Source organism: Orbicella franksi, chromosome 11 (genome assembly GCF_964199315.1).
Source record: "Orbicella franksi chromosome 11, jaOrbFran1.1, whole genome shotgun sequence".
Lineage (NCBI taxonomy): Eukaryota > Metazoa > Cnidaria > Anthozoa > Scleractinia > Merulinidae > Orbicella > Orbicella franksi.
Window position 1 is genome coordinate 7,446,150 of NC_138155.1, and position 20,631 is coordinate 7,466,780.

General features: G+C 38.9%; 1 protein-coding gene across 2 annotated transcripts in view; it reads right to left on the minus strand.

Annotated features, from left to right (window-relative positions):
* The window catches only part of LOC145502330 (uncharacterized), a 47,347-nt gene that overhangs the window by 14,445 nt on the left and 12,271 nt on the right, over positions 1-20,631 (minus strand). For both annotated transcript variants that reach the window (XM_081481598.1, XM_081481597.1), the window contains exons 6-27: positions 20,284-20,481; positions 19,960-20,142; positions 18,343-18,591; positions 17,326-17,520; positions 15,843-16,034; positions 15,215-15,415; positions 14,418-14,666; positions 10,380-10,574; positions 9,980-10,171; positions 9,482-9,670; positions 9,037-9,291; positions 8,468-8,659; positions 7,594-7,791; positions 6,119-6,370; positions 5,546-5,791; positions 4,901-5,089; positions 3,634-3,870; positions 2,611-2,679; positions 1,723-1,959; positions 1,208-1,369; positions 720-881; positions 45-206 (exon numbers count right to left, since the gene is read on the minus strand). In XM_081481598.1, the coding sequence (XP_081337724.1) occupies positions 45-206; positions 720-881; positions 1,208-1,369; positions 1,723-1,959; positions 2,611-2,679; positions 3,634-3,870; positions 4,901-5,089; positions 5,546-5,791; positions 6,119-6,370; positions 7,594-7,791; positions 8,468-8,659; positions 9,037-9,291; positions 9,482-9,670; positions 9,980-10,171; positions 10,380-10,574; positions 14,418-14,666; positions 15,215-15,415; positions 15,843-16,034; positions 17,326-17,520; positions 18,343-18,591; positions 19,960-20,142; positions 20,284-20,481 (4,404 nt within the window). The remainder of the gene's footprint in view (positions 1-44; positions 207-719; positions 882-1,207; positions 1,370-1,722; positions 1,960-2,610; positions 2,680-3,633; positions 3,871-4,900; positions 5,090-5,545; positions 5,792-6,118; positions 6,371-7,593; positions 7,792-8,467; positions 8,660-9,036; positions 9,292-9,481; positions 9,671-9,979; positions 10,172-10,379; positions 10,575-14,417; positions 14,667-15,214; positions 15,416-15,842; positions 16,035-17,325; positions 17,521-18,342; positions 18,592-19,959; positions 20,143-20,283; positions 20,482-20,631) is intronic.

Genomic DNA, 20,631 nt, shown 5'->3' on the forward strand with positions numbered 1-20,631 from the left:
ATTTAGGGAAGAGCGGCTCTCAATGTTTCAGTAAGACTACTGACCTATACAGTCTTGTGCGTTCTTTGATCCGGGTCTCAGTGTTACAGTTGTTCCTGGGCATGAAAAACACACACGACTCTTATCACGTGGCTGAAAAGAGCGTCGATCGCATAAAGAACATGGGGCCAGTCCAGTTGGGGAAAATGATCCAGCCGGGCACGGAACTGTGGAAAATAATTGATCAAATGCTAGTCATCAGAATGAAGATTTTTAAATTCGTTTGGAAGAAACAATATGTAAAACCATCATTTAAATCCATTAATATTAACATCGTTTTCGACATTGACACAATGTCTACTTAAACTGAATGTGCTAACGACGTGTTCTTAATTAAAGAACGTAGCCGAGGTCAAGTTTTAGCACCTAAATTGAGGAGCGAAACAGGTCCTTAAGTTACTAGGTATGTTGCCGGTCCGCTACAAGCCAACTCAGCATTCTTTTCTTAGCTTGCCCTTACAAAAGGCTAATAGCTAGCAGGCATATCATTTAGATTCCCTGGTGGAGGAAGACACTGTGTCCATGTCGTCCAAAGAGCACAAGGAAACTTCGCAGGGTACGAAAAAGAACCAGAACCTCTTAATCCAAAAGTAACTTTGCTAGAAATCAGATTATTGCATTTCTTTGGGAGTAACACCTGGTGTATCACATACATGGAATCTTTTTTTTAAAATACATACCTTTACATTGTGTGGAGCTGTTAGATCCCTCAGCAGAAGTTGTCTTGTTCGGACTGCATTTAAAGCATGAGCTTTGGCCCTCCTTGGACTGATAATAGCCCTTGTCACAAAGAAGACAGGGCTCCATTCCGGTGGGCGAGTGCGAACCAGGTCGACAGAGAGCTGCCATGAAAACAAATAGTCAAGAGAGGCTGCCAGTTATGCTTAGTCCTAGAGGTTGCGCACTTCACTCTACCTCAATATATATTAGATAATATCTTTAGGTCTACTGAACACTTGACGTGACCACAGGATATTCAACCTCTGGTGAAATTCTGGGACCCTACCTTTACTCCCTCCCCCCTCCCATTGTGTATTCGGCGTTTTTTTATGTTCATTGATTCCGCTTTGCCATATAGCCAAGGTTATTAGATTGCTCATTCGTTAGTGTCAACAGCTCAGAGCTGAGAAATTTCTGTCTCATCAGCTTTATTAGAAAAGTCAGTTACCTAAGCAGTCGGAGCTATTCTGTGTTCTGGAGTCTGTTGTGGAAGTGCCTGGTGGACACATCGCACACTCTTCCTGTGCACTGAGCTCTTGGTATGATCCGATAGGACAGTCTTCGCACTTTCCAGTGGTACTGTCTAAGTAAGTCCCCAGCGTGCAGTTTACTGTAGATCACAAAGACAAAGATGCAGTCAAGAAGTTCGTATGAATGTAAAACAAGCAAATTCAACTTACCTCGACAATAAACTAATGAGCTCTTTACAGTTATAACTAAAATAATATAAGGCAAGATAGTTTTGCTGTAAGCGTAATTCACTAGCAGGAAACGTCTTAGGTACTTCGTGAGAAATGCTGACAAGAGCTTAACGGCTAAAACTAAAATCTGAAAAACTAGAAATAAAACTTTATCCTGTGCCTAGTTTAAAATGAGGCACTTGAAGCATCGTATTGTTGGGTCTTTTGGCGCAAAAATGCGATCAAATTAATAACAAATGTTAATTTGAGGAAATATACTAACGGCAATATCCCTTTTTATTAAATGTTTGTCCCTTGGTACAGAATTGTTTAGGTTCTGAGATGTTGAATGAATTTCCATCAGCTACGAAGTCAGTGCCATTGATGGTCAGACTGAGATTGCCGTTGTCAACTGCAGCTTTTATCCGACTGCTGATGTTTTTGGCAATTTTTGTGCCCTCCTCGCCAATGAAGATCTGGCCTTCTTTGGTGTCATTTGCTTCAATGCCATTAAGGTCAACTACAAGAGTTAAGCATTAAAATATCATTATTGCACTGAGACTCGATAATAATAGGTTGTGGCATAGATTATTTAAAGTCTTTGACTTTGTGTCTTTTGGTATCTTTTTGGTTGCCTTATGGTTAATATGTTGGCGAGAAATATTTCCAACGTGGCTGCGCTGATAGGCTAGAGACTTTCTCTCACAGCTCTTTGCTATACCCAAGAGTTTGGTTTAGGTAAAGGTGGATAAGGACAACCGGATGCTATTTAAGTCCCATCCGGCAGTATACAGATATTTCCATTCCATCCATACCACGGAAATGGGAATTAAATTAAAACCCAGTCATGAGTTAATGCCTTTAAATTTTCAATTCTCGGAAGCTACATCCTCCGTTATCAGTATAACGAGTAACGTGACTTTTTGACATTAAACCATTGCAAAGTGAGAAAAAGGTCGGTTGAACGATTTAATTTAGGCAGGGTGATTCAAAACTTGAAGTTTAATTTTCTAACTATCTAGTTTTAGGAGAACAAGTCTTTCTTCACACGCTAAACTGCAAGTTATGTAGAAAAACACTTTATTATAATCGACGCAGACAACCCTTTTGTCATTTTCAGGTGTTCAGTCGTCCCAAAAAACAAACAATTAAAATACTATTATTGACCTACCAACGATATCTAGAGTAACTGTGGTTCGTGGAATTGATCGTCGAGTTCTTCTATGATGACCAACATCGTCTGGAAAATAATAATAATAATAATAATAATAATAATAATAATAATAACGTAAAGAGATTAAAGATTCAGGCAATTCAAATTACAGGGCTTATTCTCTACAGGTAATTATACTGAGGTACAGTCTTAGTTTACAACAATTGGATAGTGCAAGTGCGAGTGCAAGTGCACAAGACTGTAAGATGAGATGTGGCTGGACAAAGTGGTTTTCTGTCAGTCTGTGTGTGTGTGTCTGTCTGTCTGTTCAGATCTGTAAAACAAATATTTAATAAGCAAGCTCCCAAACTGATTTGGTGCAACGTTTAGATCTATTTGAAAACATCCAGTAAGAAAGCGTGCACTTATAGCTGCACTTCTCGGACTTAGTAGAACAACAGTTCTGTAGTCCAAGCCGTTCACGTAATGTTGAAGCAAGCAAAGAGAATGTACATCTTCTTTTCCGCAGTGTTCTCTTAAGAAACTAGACAAAAATTTTCTCTTTGTAAGTTCGAGTAATGCAAACATTCTTGAAAGTTTGGAAGAACTCGAAAAAGCACATGCCGTTCGTGTTCCTTTTTGCATATTTCCACTATGCAAAAACTTGATAGACTAGGGATTATGCAAATCCTAATAACAGAGGCTTTGAGCAAACAATTAAGAATAAAAATCAGCGATAACATTTTCGAATGACGTTTCGATGACCCGTGCACCATTCGAAATTATTATCGCTGATTTTTATTCTTAATCTATTATGAGCCTCCCAGTACCCACGGAGTAAGTCGGACTTGATCTAGCTGTTCGCTTCCATTTTCGCCTAGTCTTGGGTTTTCACCAGGCCAGATCGATTCCCCATGACTCATTACCATGTCATGAATAATAATACCTACGGTAGAATATTACATTATTCCATCCAATTGAAACAACGAGGATGTTTCTTGTTTCTTAAAATAATGAGAGCTTTGTGTAATGTTGCCATACCTGCTGAACGCCTTCTCCTACTGATAACAAAATCAACCGCAGCACACGTTACTTTCACATTTTTTGCCTTGCACTTGTCCTTGAGTGCTGGATCTTGGCAGACCTCTTTGAAGAAAGACTCGTTTAACAGTTGGATAAAGTTCTGTTTTATTTGAGCCTGGGCTTCTGGCGTATTACAGTCACCATAGTAGTAGTGCAAATCCATTGCCATCCTGACATTGTTGGGGCGGTATACCTCTACAAAAGGGTGGACAAACAAAACGAGTTGGGTCTTCCTTACATTATCTGAGGGTCTGGATGGGTTTTAACTGAACTGATAGCAGAGAATAGGTCAAGATTTGTGAAAATATGAAAAATATGCGGGGTTTCTTTTTTTTCTTTTTTTAACTAAGAACTGCGATCTCAGATCAGCAAAATTTGCCGATAGTTGAGAATGAGCTGAACTTTGACTGATAACTAAATAAAATCGCCCAAAATGTGGAAAGCTTTTAAAACACGAAATGGCGAGATTACGAAATGGCACTACAAGTAAGAGTCCATGTGGGATATGGGTGTCTGTAAGCGTTACCTTTACAATTACTGAGAGCTAACCACTGTCAAGGCAGTAATATTTAGGCTAATCTGAGTTCTATTGAGGCTAACTGGAGCCATTTGGCCATTTCGTTGCTTAAAAACGCCCTGAAATTTAACTGATAACTGAGTTCCCACCATTTCATCTAGACCGTCTTAAAAAAAAATTGTGGCTTGGTAAATATTGACAGAATTTCATTTCTAGTGTCAAGCACTTTTATAGACCATGGGAACTGCGTCATAACATTAGTTTTTAAAACGCAAGTACAACCGCTAGACTCAGGCCCATAATACCCTTCTCCGTTGACATTTAATTAATTTTACTTCAATATAAAACATGATTAATTCAATCCACCATTTGGATTACACTACATTGTTATGTCCTTAGCAAATAACATAAATCAAGATAAGATTCCAGAACGGTAAAAAAGAAAAACTATGAAAGAACATATTAACATTGCGAAGTTACTTACGAAAATAATATCAAAGTAACACATAGCAAAGGAGCAAAACAATTATGTCAGAAAATTTCAATTTTCGGTACACTTGCACAGTTGACACAGTTGACGGTTTGTTGTCACATATTAAAAATGCCCCTTAAAGACAAGCCATCGCCAAAAGAAGACAGGGAATGGTATTTATGTAATTTCTTGTGTTGTAGTGTAAAAAGGAAAAATGCAACTAATTATTTACTCACTTGTACAGTCTGGAAAACGATTGGTTGGCATCCAAGTTCCTCTTGCTCCGCAAACCCACATAGTCGCAGGTAAAGGTTGGGCAAAGTCCGATTTGTTGCTGCAAAAAGGTGAACAGAACGTTCCAAACATCCAATCGTCACAAGCCTTTGCGCCCCCTTTGGGAGGAGGCAGGTCACTGCACTTCGTCGCTGTACGAGTAAAGAAAATTAAATTTTTCCAACAATTATTGTTATTGTTCTTCTTCATTCTTTCTGACCGGTTACTTTCAAAAGTACTTTTCAACATTGATTGTTAGTTTTGTTAAAAATACAAAGAACCGCTGATAATAATTTTGTTCATTACAATGTCGTTATCAACACAATATCTTCTGCATAGTGAGATACAGGCAATTAGGGGTTAAACTGATGGTATTCCGAAGAGGTCACCGTAGTTTATCAAGTATTAGCACATAATAGGAGTAAAACAGTACGCGACAAAGAGGAAGTCGACATTAAATTTAACACCAAAGAGTTTGGCTAGTTCAAGGTACTGAGCGGTAGTTGCATGTGGCACGGGACGTTTATACAACTTTCAGATGCTTGCCCTTTTCTATTTTTTCAAAATTGGGTCTTCAAATATCTTAGGTTAGTCTACCTGATGCTTACGTTTAACCGTTATAGTAAACTGGCAAACAGCTGGGTCGTTATCTGGATTATCATCGTAAGCTGTGCAATGCACATTCCATGTCCCCCAGTAAAACTCAGTCCCACTTTGATGACTGCATGTTATCACCAATGGACTATTGCTGTTGTCTTTAAACTGAGGTTCGTTCCACGTAACTGTTGTTGTCATCTTCGTAGCAGTAATTTTCTGGTCTGCGGGGCAATATACAACCTGAGGGCCTAAATTATCTACGATGAAAATATATAAAGGGTTTGTGTCAAGAAAAGACTCTATCCTCGGAGCAGATTCTATTACATTGACATAGCTCTACCGGCCATTTTGGCGATAATTCTTACACCACACAATGACAAGAGAGAAAGAGCGGAGAGTGATCGGTCTTCACTCTTAGACCGAGGTGAGATTGTTGGCAGCTGACAGAGTGCTGGACTATAATTTCCTAGCCTTTTACTCAGACATTATATGAGTAAGGAATCATGTCAGCAATATAAAAAACAGTTCGGAAATCAATTTGGCATAATTCGCCATACACGTGGCAAAATCTCTTTCGGACTCACCTTCCAAAACTACTTTAAACGAACACTCTTTCTTGTTCCCACTTGCATCTCTTGCAGTGTAAACAACAAGAGTAGTTTTATTGAAGACGTGTGGTGGGCTGATCCCTGCCGGAACAACTGTAACTTGTGGTGGCAGATCGTCGTTGTCCAGAGCGACAGGCTCCGTCCAATTAACCAATGCTGTAGAATTTACATTGATGCTTGCGCGAATATCTGAAGGACAATTACTCTTGAACACTGGTGGGGTAACATCTATGAGAATATGTCAATACAAAAATACGTTAAGATTTCAGACGTACCATCTTCCTTGACGGATCATCATAGCCCAATCGTTTAACTATTATAGAAATCAGCTGACTTTTAAAAATGCAGTTCTCTAATAAGCTAAAGGCCGCATGTGTCTCTATCCACCCAAATAGAGACGGAAACGTTATAGATCTATGTAACATGTGTTTCTAAATAAATATAGTTGAATCTAAACATCCGCTGTGTGTTTTTGTTGTTGTTGCTGTTGTATATAGCTTTACTAGACTGGAATAAACTTCTAATGAATACTTTAAAAGTGAAATGTTTTAAAATAGATATAAATGTTTCTTTCAACAGGGAGCCCACTTCACATACATGTGGTTTTCAGTGGGGCCCTGCAAAAATAAAATTGCAAAAGCTAAAGAGATAGTAGATTAAAAATAATAATAACATTTAACCATTGTGCTAATAGAAATATAGAAAACAGTAAAAAAAAAAAAAAAAAAATGAGAATTAAAAATTAAGAAAAACCCCTAATTCGACTTTTAAAATTAAAAATACTGATACTGTTCCTAACTTCATTGGGTAAAGTATTCCATTCATTAACTGCATTGTAAATAAAACGCTTTTGTCCCCAGGAGTGACGGGATGGAGGCCTAAAAATGCTGTCTTTACTTCTCGTATTATACCCATGAATATCTTTAAAACTACAAAAATTAAAATCCCAGTCTATTAAACCATTTAAGGCCTTAAAAATTAAAATCATGCGATGAAACCTTCTTCTTCTCTTCATGTTCTCCCAGCCGAGCTGTACGAGTGCCTCTGTAGCAGATGAATGCATCGACTTGTCGAGAACAATCCTCGCAGCTGTGTTTTGCAGTACTTGGATTTTATTCATCAGGATTACATTGTTTTTGTCTCCCCATGTAACATCCGCATAGTCTAATAACGGTGTTATGGTCGTCTTAACAAAAAGTTCTCTGATGTTCCTCGGAAGAAAACACTTAATTCTTCGTAATAAACCCAATCTTTGCGAGACTTTGGCACAGAGGTGTTCTACATGGTCTGACCAAGTCAGATTCTCATTTATTCTCATTTACAACATTAACTAAGCGAAAAAGACTGACCAGCCTCTATTTATATGCAGTTATCAACGATACACAAGATTGACACTGATACTGATACAACACATACTCGGATCAATATATGATAATTTACAAAGCAGTTACCAAGGCACTGTAAAATTGAAGATTCATTTTTGGTCCAGTTTCCATCATTCCCACACAGAATCGAGCTAACTCCTCCGTTCCCAGAGAAACCATGTCTGCATTCGAAAGAGCAGACAGTTCCACTATCTGGGGAAAATGTACACATGTGCGGGTAAATAAAACCATTCTGAGGCGCACTTAGTGAAGAACAGGAACGTACTGAAAAGAAAATTAGGACATAAGAAAATAAATTAATAAAGTAATTAATCAATTAATTAAATAAACTAATTAATTAATAGTTGTTTCAAGTCTTTAAAATAGTTTACAATCACACCGATGTTAATGAGTTTTCTCAAATGATAATAATTTACGCGAAAACTCTGAAATATTCACTGCAATGGACCCATTAGCCTTTTAAGTCCCAAGCTGAAACGTTAGATTTTCTAATGTCATTTGGTGGTAAATCGTGACAATATCACTTAGTTGGTGATTTCGTTTACTTTCGTCACGTCCTACGTTATTTGCATTGTAACCAGAATTAGATTTTGATCACTCCATAGGATTAATGGGGCTTTTCCAATGAAAGTGATTTTTGTATCATTTTGCAAAATGCAGTCACGTGTCTCAGTAACCAGTAACTGATCCTCGGGAAGGTAATAAACTAATAAACAAAAAAAAAAGGGAAAGCTATGCAGAGGGAAGGTTTTGACGGTTTTCAATGGCAACACTGATTAGTTTAGACTACTGTTTCCAAGATATGGAAATCTGAGACGTAGCTCCTTTACGATACTAATCTAAATAGGTTTGGGAATTACAAATTTAACGGGCTTAAGTTAGGAAGTTAAAGTTTGATGCAAAAAGGGAACATAACGTTTACGAACTACTGGTCGCTTACTTTTACAGGTCGGAATCGATCCGTTCCAGTACCCGGTAAGATGGCCCGGTTTGTGAAGGCAGGTGAGGATCTCGGATCCCAACAAGTTATATCCATCTTTGCATCTCATTTGACATGTGCAGCCGAAGCTGTTGTCACAGTCTCCCACTAGAAAGCCGTTTAATGGAGGAAACAATGTTTGGCATCGCACAACTGTAGAACAAATTACAAAACAACACATGTAACAGCGAGTCTTTCTAACTCGAAAATGGTGATGTCTGGAAATGCCCTTATGGTACAATATTGACCTGCATACTGTTTAGAAGACTCGCGCACACAGAGAGACAATTCGTATTTAATGTGACTTAGTGTGTCGCTGATGGTCGAAAAACAAAAAGTTATGGCCGGTGTTTCCCGAGGAGAGATCTGCCACAAAATAATGCTCAATCTAAATGCCTACTTAGTTGCCAGCTACATCTATATTGAAAACTATCGCAAAAAGCCTTCCTTACGCGGAATGTTTTGGTTAATAATAAGCAATAGCAATTTGTTTTGCAGGGAGATCTATCATTACTTAGTAAAAAGCTTACTTTCGACCGTGACGTGGAATTTGCAGATTCTGTAATTTCCTGCTGCGTCACTTGCGTTGTAAATGACCTCATGTCGTCCTTCGTAGAACTTGTTCCCGGAAGGAACACCATGTTTCGTAACATTGGTTGCCATGCCAGAGTTATCTGTGGCAACCACTACAGGCCAGTTTACAGTGGTATAGTTTTTAGCCCTGTCTGCGTACCTTCTGATGTCACTACTGGGACAAGTACCGCCGAACAAGGGTTTTTCCACATCTGCAAGTATTGGAATAATAAAAGAGAAATCTTATTTCGGAGCTCATTAAATATTTCTCTTCCACGAGATTCAAGTTTTAGATAAATACCTAGGTAAGTAAAATTGAAACTGTTCCTCATCATGCCCGACGTAGCGCCCCCAGAAACAGAGAATTGACTTTTTTTTTCTATTCTTTTAATATAAACTAACCTTTGCAAAACGTAGTGGTGTTTCCTGACCATTGACCGTCGCTAAGGCAGGTCACTATTGGCTCTCCATGCAGTCTATAGCCTTGGGGACATGAAAAGTGACATGTAGTACCGTATTCAGGATAAATTCTGCAAGAGTCGGGTGTCACCTGACCATCTGATGGAGCTTCAAGGGACTTACAATGGACAACTATAGAAAATAAAAACAAAACAATAGTTTTACTAATAAACGATTTAGGCATTTCCTCTCGTCAACATCATCCTTATAAACTACGTTCAGTGTGCAGTAGACTGGCATCATTATGTGACTCAGAAGAACAGGATTTTAAGGGTCAATAAAGCTTTCTCCTTTTACACATTCGCGAGCATTTTGGTAAACACCAAGACCAAAAAAGACCACTTGGGAAAATAATACCCGTTACACTCATGCAGTGGTATAAATACGCTTTGTGGAAACAAAAAAGTGATAAGTGATCCCTATTCATGTTGCTTCCCTTACCTTGACAATGCGGTTTTTCTCCAGACCAGGTACCATTTGCTTGACAGACCCTCTCAGTCGAGCCGTTAACCAGGCGATAGCCACGGACGCAGTACAGAAGACATTTGTCACCAAAGACGTTTTGCAAGGAACCGCCTCCGCAACCAGACAGTATGCTGTTTGGAGGGGGAACGAGTCGATCACACTTGGCGACTAAGGAAAGACAATTGAATGCTGACTTTAATTTGTGATAATAGTTTTGGTGGGAAGAGATGGAAAGATCGACTCGTAAAGCTTTCAATGAAGCATTTCTTTTTACAAATATGCAGTCAGAATCTTGTTTTTATAAGCTTTACCCATTATTATTATTATGACATGAAAATGTGGATTATGACATTAACTTAAGCATTATTTTACTTACGTTCACACTTTGTCTCATTCCCAGTCCAGACACCAACCGACGTAATCGGATCCTTCTCGCAGATTCTGCGGTCAGAGCCATTCATTGCATGGCCATCACGGCAAGCGAAGGAGCATTCTGATCCATACTGATTGTCTTTGGTACACTGTAAGGAGCCTCCAGCTGGAGCATACAATTTAGGCAGGCATCGGACAACTAGAAGGAGATGACAAAACAGCAAAATTAGCACGAAAATTCGAATTTTAGAACGTTAGTCCTTTTTTTTTTTTTTTCTCAATACATCTTTCACTTTATCGGTAGTTATAGTTTTTCAAATGTAAGACCCTCTAAGAACTTGACGTTTTGCAACGTTTAAGCTCGACAGGTTTCTGCATTTTAGTAATGTAGCACGTTTGAATTTCCTAGTTTATGATTTGCGTGACATTAAAATGGCGGCCCATAAAGTCTTTCGTGTGGGTCAAAAGCTGAGTTATCGATTAAGTTATTGGTACCCGAACGGTTCTTCCACTAGACGAAGTATCAATTTCAATCTGTTGGAACATTACAGTAATGCATTTTCGTGTAAATACGCAAAACCAAGAATTACAAATGTTTCTGTTCCTTTGTTCATGTCTGTGCCCCTCCGAGGGACTCCAACATGGCGTCTCGCATTAAGGCTTTATAAATTTGGGTGAAACACTCCTCCGAATAACTCGCGAATAAACACTGCGCAGACTTAAAAATCTTAGCGAGGCTGTTTAGATATCAATCAGCTATCATATACCAGATTCTTGAGTTAATATATTCTGGTGGTTACGATTTTTAACTTTAATGGCGTTACAGAGTAACCAGCAACGTATAACTACGCCTCAGAAAAATAGAGCCACGAACAACGACGACGAAGATGCAAATGGATTCCATGCTTTGCATGCTATAGTGCGAGTGGCTGCGTGGCATTTTGAGATAAAAGCAAAGAAAAAAAAAACTTTTATGCATCCTTTGTAAAAATTGACATATTTTAGGACTTCGTCATGGACAAAGAAAATGTCTAATGATTCGGGGTCAAATTTCTTTGGGTAATTAATGGTGTGGTACCCTTCCGGTATTTACGGTTGATGTTTTTGTAGCTCGATCAGAGGCGTTCTTGCTAATTCGTTAATAATAGGGTGGACAGAGAGCGCTTTCCTATCAAATAAACCTAAAATAAGGCCATGTTTATGAAAAATTCAATTTCTTGAAAATACAAGAGTTGAGACCCTTGAACACTTGTCAAAAACATTTTGAAACGATCTTGCCGAATTTTCCTCTAGATGACTGTGAAATTCAAGGGAGCTACACAGTGGTATAATGTTTTTCTACGTAGCAACGGCCACAGCGACGGTTGTTAACAATCAGAAAGTGACCAAAGATATAAACGAGTGTCAACAACTATAAACGAAAGCTTGTAGAAAAGCTCTTACGACATGCAGAACTCGATAAATGTAATTACTTTTGAAATGTGTTGCCTGAATCACCATCACAGTACAGGCTCATTAATTTCCCTTCCAAAAAGTTATATTTCCTACTTCTGCAAGCTTTCCACTTCCCCGATATGCAATCTGCAAACACCCTTCCAATCCCCACCCCCCCCCCCCTCTTGATTTCTGGCTTTTTAAATGCTTAATCCATCGTGTGACAAAATTTCAATGCATTTTTCCAGGAGCCATAATCGGGGACGGAGACCGTAAGCGCGCGCCATTTCAAGTATTGGGGTTGTCCCCATGATATGGGACAATAATTCTATTTTTAGAACAAATTGCGCCATCACATGCGGCACACGCGCGTACATGCTGCGAGGATTTTTGCGAATGTCGCGCGGGGGAAATGGCGTCCGAAATTCCCGAAATGTTTCATGCTTTTGCCCCTCAACTCAACGCGTTTACGTCGGTTGGAATTTTGCTTAAGTATTTTCGTCGTAAGCTGCTCCAGTTTGAGTGAAGTAAGACAGTGTCGAATTTAGGTATGTTCCACTGTAAGCTTGTATATATCGCTGACCAAGTTGTGTTCCGACTGATGCTTCGTTTACATGAGCTGTACATTACTCCACTTTAAATTTCACATATGTTGAAGATTAACAGCTTTTCCATTACACAGCAAAAAACTAGCTGGATATATCTAGATAACGCAGAGCTTCAGGACTTCATAGTTTCCTGGCTCCTCTTGCCACACGCTTGCGAGGAATTTGTCAGTCTATCGCGACCGGAAAGTAAAACAAAATAATTGCTAGTTTGAGTTTCGCTTGAATTGTAAGCAACGCTTGATGTTTCATCAAGGCTTAATAACTTTACGTCCGTAGATACTGCTCAGTTTTATCCGTGTAAAAATCCAGTAAATTCTCTGTTTTCGATGAATGAGAGCGCCCACCGATGCGTGTTTGGTACAGTCAGTAAACATGACAAATTGTACTTCCGCCGCACTTTCGTGTGAAAGCGTACATCGAACTCAAACAATAGCTCTATAGTTTTTAAATATGTTTAAGATTGATAAATGTTTGACACCATATTAAAAGCTAAGCTGAAAATATGTGAATAAAGCAGAAACAATCAGCGAAGTTACGATGACGCTTTCTTTAATCAACTTGGAATAACGATTTCGATTTACATGATCGAGTTATCAAAACTCCTTGTCTATTTTCATTTTCGCAGTGTAAAACTTCACTATGCTTATGTTAAAGAAACACACATGATGTAAGTAGCCTTTTTGCATTCGTGAAATTTGTTGCAGCATCTCAGCACAAAAGATAACGAAAGAAATCTTTGTCAAGATTTGTTGACAAATGAAAACACCGACTCGGACTTGAAAGTGCACGAGCAGCATACACTGTGCAAATGAGCTAATTGTACGCGTCAGACTTTCCTTTCAAAAACTTTTGCAAACTCACCAAACAAGCAGAGACAATAAGAAACTATCAAAACAGGTTTTGGTTATGATTAAAAATTGTCTGAGAAACTCACAAATTAACTCGATACCAGAGTAGAGAGTTTTCTTGCTATATTTTTAAGCATACGCGTAAGCTTACGACTAGCGTGAGCAGATCTTATTATTCATTCCCAGCGCGAGATTGAAGTCTTGTTTTCAACCCTGAAAAACCCACCTTTTCCGTTAGCTCAGAACATAAAACTACATATAAGCGCCCTGGTTCGTATTCCCTGCCTTATTCCCTGCCATCGCTGTGAAAAATACGCAAGAGAATCTCTCAACTCTCACCATTTGATCACGCAACGTGACAACATCCACGCGAAAGCCCCTGACATGTGCGTGAATCCGCGCGGATATATGACGTCAGGATGGCGCAATTTGTTCTAAAAATAGAAAAATTGTCCCATATCATGGGTGCGCGCGAATCCCGAGACTTACGTTCTCCGTCCCCGATTATGGCTCCTGATTTTTCTCAATCGTGTACTTGTACCAGCTGACTTCACGCCAACATCTCCACTTTGGACAGCATTTAAGAGAATTTCCTGTGACTTGGGGTATTCAAAGACTAATAATATGTCGTGACGCAATCAGCCTAAAAGATCACAACATTTTAACATCTGTCATGTAACACTGGATAATTTGTCCAGTGGGTCTGGTGCAAAATAAGGTTATTCAGATAAAGACTGGTAAAAGCACAGAAAACATGAGTTAAGTGTCAGAACTTTGGTTGATTACACGGAACGGAACAACGAAACAAAAACTTTTAAGATGTGCTTGTTTGAAAGTCAATCTTGTTTTGTAAAAGAGCAGGAATTGTTGGCATTAATACTATAAATCACAACCTCAAAAGAGAGCAACCCATTTTAAGTAAAGTCTTCAAAAATTATTTTGTCTTTCCGAGTGCAATCACACGAAATTGATCTTTCTTACCATATTTCAACAAGCTTTTTGGTCTATTTTAGGGTATCATAATACAACCTTAACCGGACACTAAAAATTTCCGGACATTCCAACCGGAATATTTTGTTCGAATGGAAAGCACCCAAAGATTATCCAAGATGAAATCAGTTGCTATATCTACATGGGGCATGCGCAAATTACCTAACACGAAGACTTTAAATTTGCATTCGGCCACGTTTCCTGCTTTGTCTGAAGCCAAGTACCGGATGCTGTGTTCCCCAGCATGAAATAAGTCCCCTGGTTGTTTCCCATAGTGTGTTATGTTGGGGATGAAGCCAGAGTTGTCTGTAGCTGAAGGATGAGACCACGTGACTAGCGTGGACGTGGAACCCCTGTCAGCGGTGGCTACAATATTTGACGGACAGTTTGAGATAACTGGTGCTGAGACATCTAAATGATAAAGAGATATCGCTTAGCAAAGACAATAAGAAAATACATATAAAGATGTCATACACACGCAGTGGCAGCTTGGCGATTAAAAACTGTTAAATATAAATGTGATAATAACGAGAGTGACAAAGCCCAATCAGCATCATAAAGAACTATTACATAAAGGTCGTAGCATCATCGTCATCATCACCATCATCATTATAATCCTAATCATCAACAACGGCAGGAAAAAACAAAAACAAAAACAAAAACAAAAAAACAAGAACAAGATATAGTTGCTTCCATTTTGTCAAAGTAAAAACACCAAAATGTTATGTTCATTCACGTCCAATAAACTAATTTTCACTTGTTTTAAAATTATTGGGAAAACAACTTCCAAGGTCGTTTTCGCAGTCAGGACTTTTTTTAAAATTCAGTTTGGGCACTTATATTCCTTTAATGCAACGATTCGTAAGTTAAAATTCTACGGATTCGCATGGAAAACATGAAGAGCATTTTTAAGGCCTATTGAAAATAGGTGTTGCCATATCGCAAATTGATCAACTTACCATTGCACCATGGATTTCCTAATGGCGCCCATGTCTTCTGCTGATTACAAGTCTTCACCCCAGGTCCATGGTGTTGATAACCGTTTTTGCATGTGAACCAGCACTCTGATGCGTAATAAATGACAGCACTTGCATTGGTGCAGAACGGAGGGCTAATGTCCAGTCCTTCCGATTTTATTGTCAAAGGGGAACAGGTGATAGCTACAAGTCAAAGAACAAAAAACCCCTTTTTTCAGCCCATTGCAATTGTTACGAGACAAAGCGTGGTATGTCAAAGAAGGCGCATGTTCGCTGGTTCGTAAATCTTAAGGTTGCTCTGTGCTTGTTTGTTTGTTTGTTTGTTTTATATTGGTATCGCTTTGGTGTTTTTCTACCTCTGGTTTGTAAATTACCGGACAAATTACAGTCATACTTTGCTGCTGGTTGAGGCTTTAAAAATCACTGACAGATTTCCATCTTTAAGAGGACAGCATTAAAGAAATTCGTAGCTTGCAGCTTCTCTTGGTAGAGAAGGAAGTTAAAGATATATAGCTAAGATATCATGGAAAAATTACCAAAAGATGGATATATGTCAAGGTAACTAGGAGTCGCTTTTCTTACTTTTCAATCGATGAATACTCTTTATTACCTTGACACTGTAGCTCGGTTCCACTCCACTGTCTAGTCTCCAGACAAGTTCTTTTTTGTGATCCTACTAGAGTCTCATATCCTACCAGGCAGCTGAAGAAGCAGGAAGTGCCGTAGTTAGAGCTCAAGCCACTGCACCCATATCCGGACTGTATTGCATAGTCTGGAGTATGCAGTGAGGGACACTGGATGACTGAAACGAATAATAAAAAATAAAATTACACATTTCCGAGTCTTCTTCTTTTCACTTTTAAGCTCGTGAATACGAGTTTGTAGTGGTTACTAGAAATCACTCGCTCAATAACTCCGCCGATTAAACGACTGCAAAGTCATCGGCGGTTATAATGTTCAAATACGCTTTGGATAACTTTAGCACTACATTTCTTCAACACTTCAAGTCTTTAAAATTTTGGATGTTTTTCTGCCTCTAAATGCATTTCTTCGCTTTATCTTGAGCGATAATCGATTCTACAAGTTTCGTTAACATTTATTTCACTCGGTCGTCTATCGCTGCGAATTTATGCTTTATCTTATGCTTTAACAAATAAAGATCGTAATTATTGTTACAAAAACTGAACAGGATTTATTAATTGCCATTGCTGTTATTGACATTTCTTCACAGTTTTGTTTGTTGAAGTAATTCGGTTTCGGAAAAGGCTTGCTGGTGAGTTTTTTAAAGGTTTAATATTGTTTCAGGTAAATGATTAGTATTTTATGGGAGATCAAAATAACTCAATGCAAACGACCGCTCTTGGTTGATAATAAAATTTCAAATGGTCCACCTCCAGAATGAAGACGTGAACAAATACCCAACTATTGCCTGGAAGGGCTGGGGTGGACACTGCTGGAAATACGCCCCCGAGCGAAAGCTCACTCCAAGATGGCGGAACTGATAAGATTTTATGTAAAAACATGCTAGTTTTTGAACACGGCAAGGTGGTTTGCCCCATCTACTGAATCAAGCTCCAAGGCGTTTTGTCCACTGAATGACATGCTCATTTCATTTGTGACGGATTCTTATCCAAATGTGTTTTTGGGACTTTAGCAAACAACTACTGCATAAACCGAACTTATCGCATAGAGACCAAAGACAAAATTATGTACATAATCAGTAACCGATAGTCAGGAGCTCCTGACATAATTTCATTCACCTTTTGTACTCACGAGTTTTGCTCATAGACTGTTTTGATCTAATGTAATAATAATCCAATAGGTTGGACCTTGCTCAATGAAAAGTTCCATAGGAGGTTCATAATACAGGCACCAGTTGAAAGTGCCAGTTCGATAATTGTCACATGCCACGAGTTTTCCAAAAATACTTCCCTATCAAAATGTGTTTACATATTTCGACCCAGTTACGCCAAATCAGAGTGCGATTATGAATTATTTATTTTATGAAGGATTTTCACGATAATGGAAAATATGTTTACATTTGCCTAGCAGGCACGTTTCTGCAATAAAAATAAATTATAATAGCTACTAACCCTCACAGGAAGTTGCATTTCCTGTCCAATATACTACATTTGTGCCTGCTTTCTTGGCACACTTTCTCTCGGCAGATCCCTTCAAATCATAGCCCTTGGAACACGCGAAGCGGCAGACACTTCCATATATATTTCCACAGGCGGAATTCTCTATCTTCCCGTTTGCAGGTGAAAAGAGAGCGGAGCATCTAAAAACTATCAATTTTTATAAAGAAAGTTGACGTTTAAACATTAGCACTTGGCTAGGGAATCAGGTTCGGGGTGAACACTTTTGGTGGTTAAACCCTTAATTACACACGCTACAGTCTACATCAAAACTGGGCAACGCTAAGAGGGGGCTTTCTAAACCATTCAAATACGGACAATGGTGACCCAAGATTAGAATTTAACTGAAGTGTTCATTTTTCTTTCATAACTGCTTGCGCTTTGTGTAGTTCAGGCTTTAGATCACCCACACTCAAAACTGAAACACGTTTGAATCAGTTTGAATCAGCTCAAATAATTAGTTTTTAGTAAGAACCTTTAAGTTGAGTTTTAAAAGATCCTGCGTGTATAATAGGCCCTTTGCAGCTAAGCCATCACGTGACCTACTTTTCATAAAATTATGGGCTATAACTTAACTAATGCCAGAAATGGAAAAAGCATGTCGAAAATATCAAAATGGCCAAGTTTGAGGCCCCCATCATCAGAGAATGAGATTTTATGATGGTCTGAATTTTTGAAAGAATAAGAAGATTTGTATGGGAAAATGTTGCTGGAGAGCAAGGTCTTGCTCTCCAGCAACATTTTCCATACGAATCCTCTAAATTTTCCGAAAATTCAAACTATGGTATAAACTTACTCGTTTTTTCCTGGGGCCTCAAACTTGGCCTCTATAGTATTTTCGATGCGCTCTTTCCATTTCTGACATTCTTTAAGTTATAGCCCATAATACAAATTTTTTTTAGGAAAAATTTGGTCACGTGACCCTAGCTGCAAAGGGCCTATTGTACCCCAGAAATAAATTGTCCTTCTTACCTTGAACTGTAATTTTGAAGGAGCATTGTTTTATGTTTCCCGATGGATCTTTAGCAGTGTAGATCACGGTATGATCTCCTTCAGAAAATATATGTGGGGGTGTCACTGCAGGGAACACAGTTAAATTTGCTTGATGATTGTCGGTGACTTTAACTGGCGCCCAGGTCACCACCGCTGAGGTTTTCCCTTTCTCTGCAACAGCACTTCTTGAGGCTGGACAGGTTTCACCAAATGAAGGTGCTTCCACGTCTTAAGGAGAAAGAAAAAAAAAATACGTAAGTTAGCAAGTTGGCGACTTTAGTGAGCAACAAAGTTAATGAGTTAGTTATTTCGTCACCCATTCACGCAATAACACGGTTACCCAGTCAATCTATTAGTCAGTTATTCAGTACATGTACTCTGTCACCCATTTGCTCCGTTGGTCGCTGAATAGACCTTTTTCGCTTCGGCGGCTTGTTTTCCCATTACAGACTACGTGGTATCCTCTAGAAAATTGTTCTTCTAACCATCTAAAAATTATATAATAATATACACGCGGCTATTTGAAAATATGAAAGGAAGAAGTCTCAAGAGTATCATCACATGATCTGGAATGGGGCAACAAACCGCCCAGTCGGAAAAGGTCTAATGCTCTGGTGCTCGGTTAACTAGTCTCCAGCATTCAGTCTGTTCATACTACCGTTCGCTCATCTAGAGACTACTCAATATAGATGTACAGTGCCTATATGAATTTCAAAGTTAATTGGAGGATCATTTCCAGTTATCTGTCCCTTTTTGAGGAAGGCGCCATCAAAGACCCTAAAAATACCGAGCTGGGGTTTTGTGATATTTAGTTCCAGTAATTACCCTACGAAAGGATTACTGGTAGTCTACGACTTGTAGATTAATAGCAAATTATGTGAAGCCATCGCACACAACTTTCCCAAAACGTGAAAATATTATTATTTTTGCAATTACCAGATTTGTTATCCCACGGAAACTGGAGCGAGTTGAGCCCCGAGTTACAAGCGGGGCAGGGGAGGTGACAGAGATAGAACCCCTCTCCTGGGTTTTCGTTCTAAGAAGGCTTATGTAAACTATTTGACCTATGTAAACTATAGCCCTCGGCATATTCTAAAAGATGGCACTTGTGTTTTTGGCGAGTCTGCTTCACAAAATATGACATGATGTCATCAAGTCCGCCATCTCGGAATTCCCTTTTTTCTCAGATTGGGAGAGAATAAAGTAAATTAATGAGAAATTATTCAAAACTAATACTATACTGGTTTTGCAATGGTTTTAAAGAAATTTAGACAAAGCCGTAGAATACTGTCAAAAATGACGAAATGTGGCTTGACCTGCGTGTCAAAATGCAGTTGCTATGGAATGTCAAAATCTTGGTGTGGGTGGGATGAATGAACAGCCACTGAATTTTTTAACATCACAGAGTACATCGTCTTGTTAAAACTCTGAAAATCCCTCGCACGAGGAGTTTGTTCGGACAGGAATCTTTTAAATTTTGTGAAAATTGAGCACGTTGCATTTCTGTTGTAATTCTCTGGGCCCAAGTATGTGGGTGGCTGAGTAAGTGTATAGAGTATGCCTTTCGTGACCATATGATAATTTTGTAAAACTCACCTTTACAGTGGAAGATACCCTGTCTCCATTGCCCGTTGTCACACATATTCGAGCTAGAACCAACACGAGCGTAGCCTGAGCTACATTCATAGGAACAATTTTGACCATGCAGGGGTTTTATTTTACAAATCTCAGGAATGATTTGTCCATTGTCTGGTGCCTTTAGGGATGGACATGCACGTACTGAAATTAGAAAAATCAGTAGAATAGGAGTTAAAACTATTGTGATCCGTATTTAAATATCGCGAGATTCCATCATCATGCTCTTTTTGCTTTATTTATTCACTACAAAACACATCCTAACCACATAAATAAATCCCTGACCTCGACAATTTGCGGTTGCTTTAGGGCTCCAGTTGCCATTAACGTCACAAAGAGAGCTTGTGTTTCCGACTATTTCAAAGCCACGATTGCACGTGACCACGCACTGAGTCCCATGAGGAACCTGCGATTTACCACGACAAGGGGTCGAGATCTGTCCGTTGCTTGGAGACAGCCAGTCACTTGTGTCACAGGTGATTCCTTCAATTGACATACATATAGGTCGACAAAATTAGTCACGTATTTCCATCTCACTGAACACAAGGTTTGTAGATCTGAAGTCACTTGGCTAGCAGGATAACCTCTTGACATTTTTTTTTTTTGGTAAAAGAAAGAAGAAAAAGATAGAAA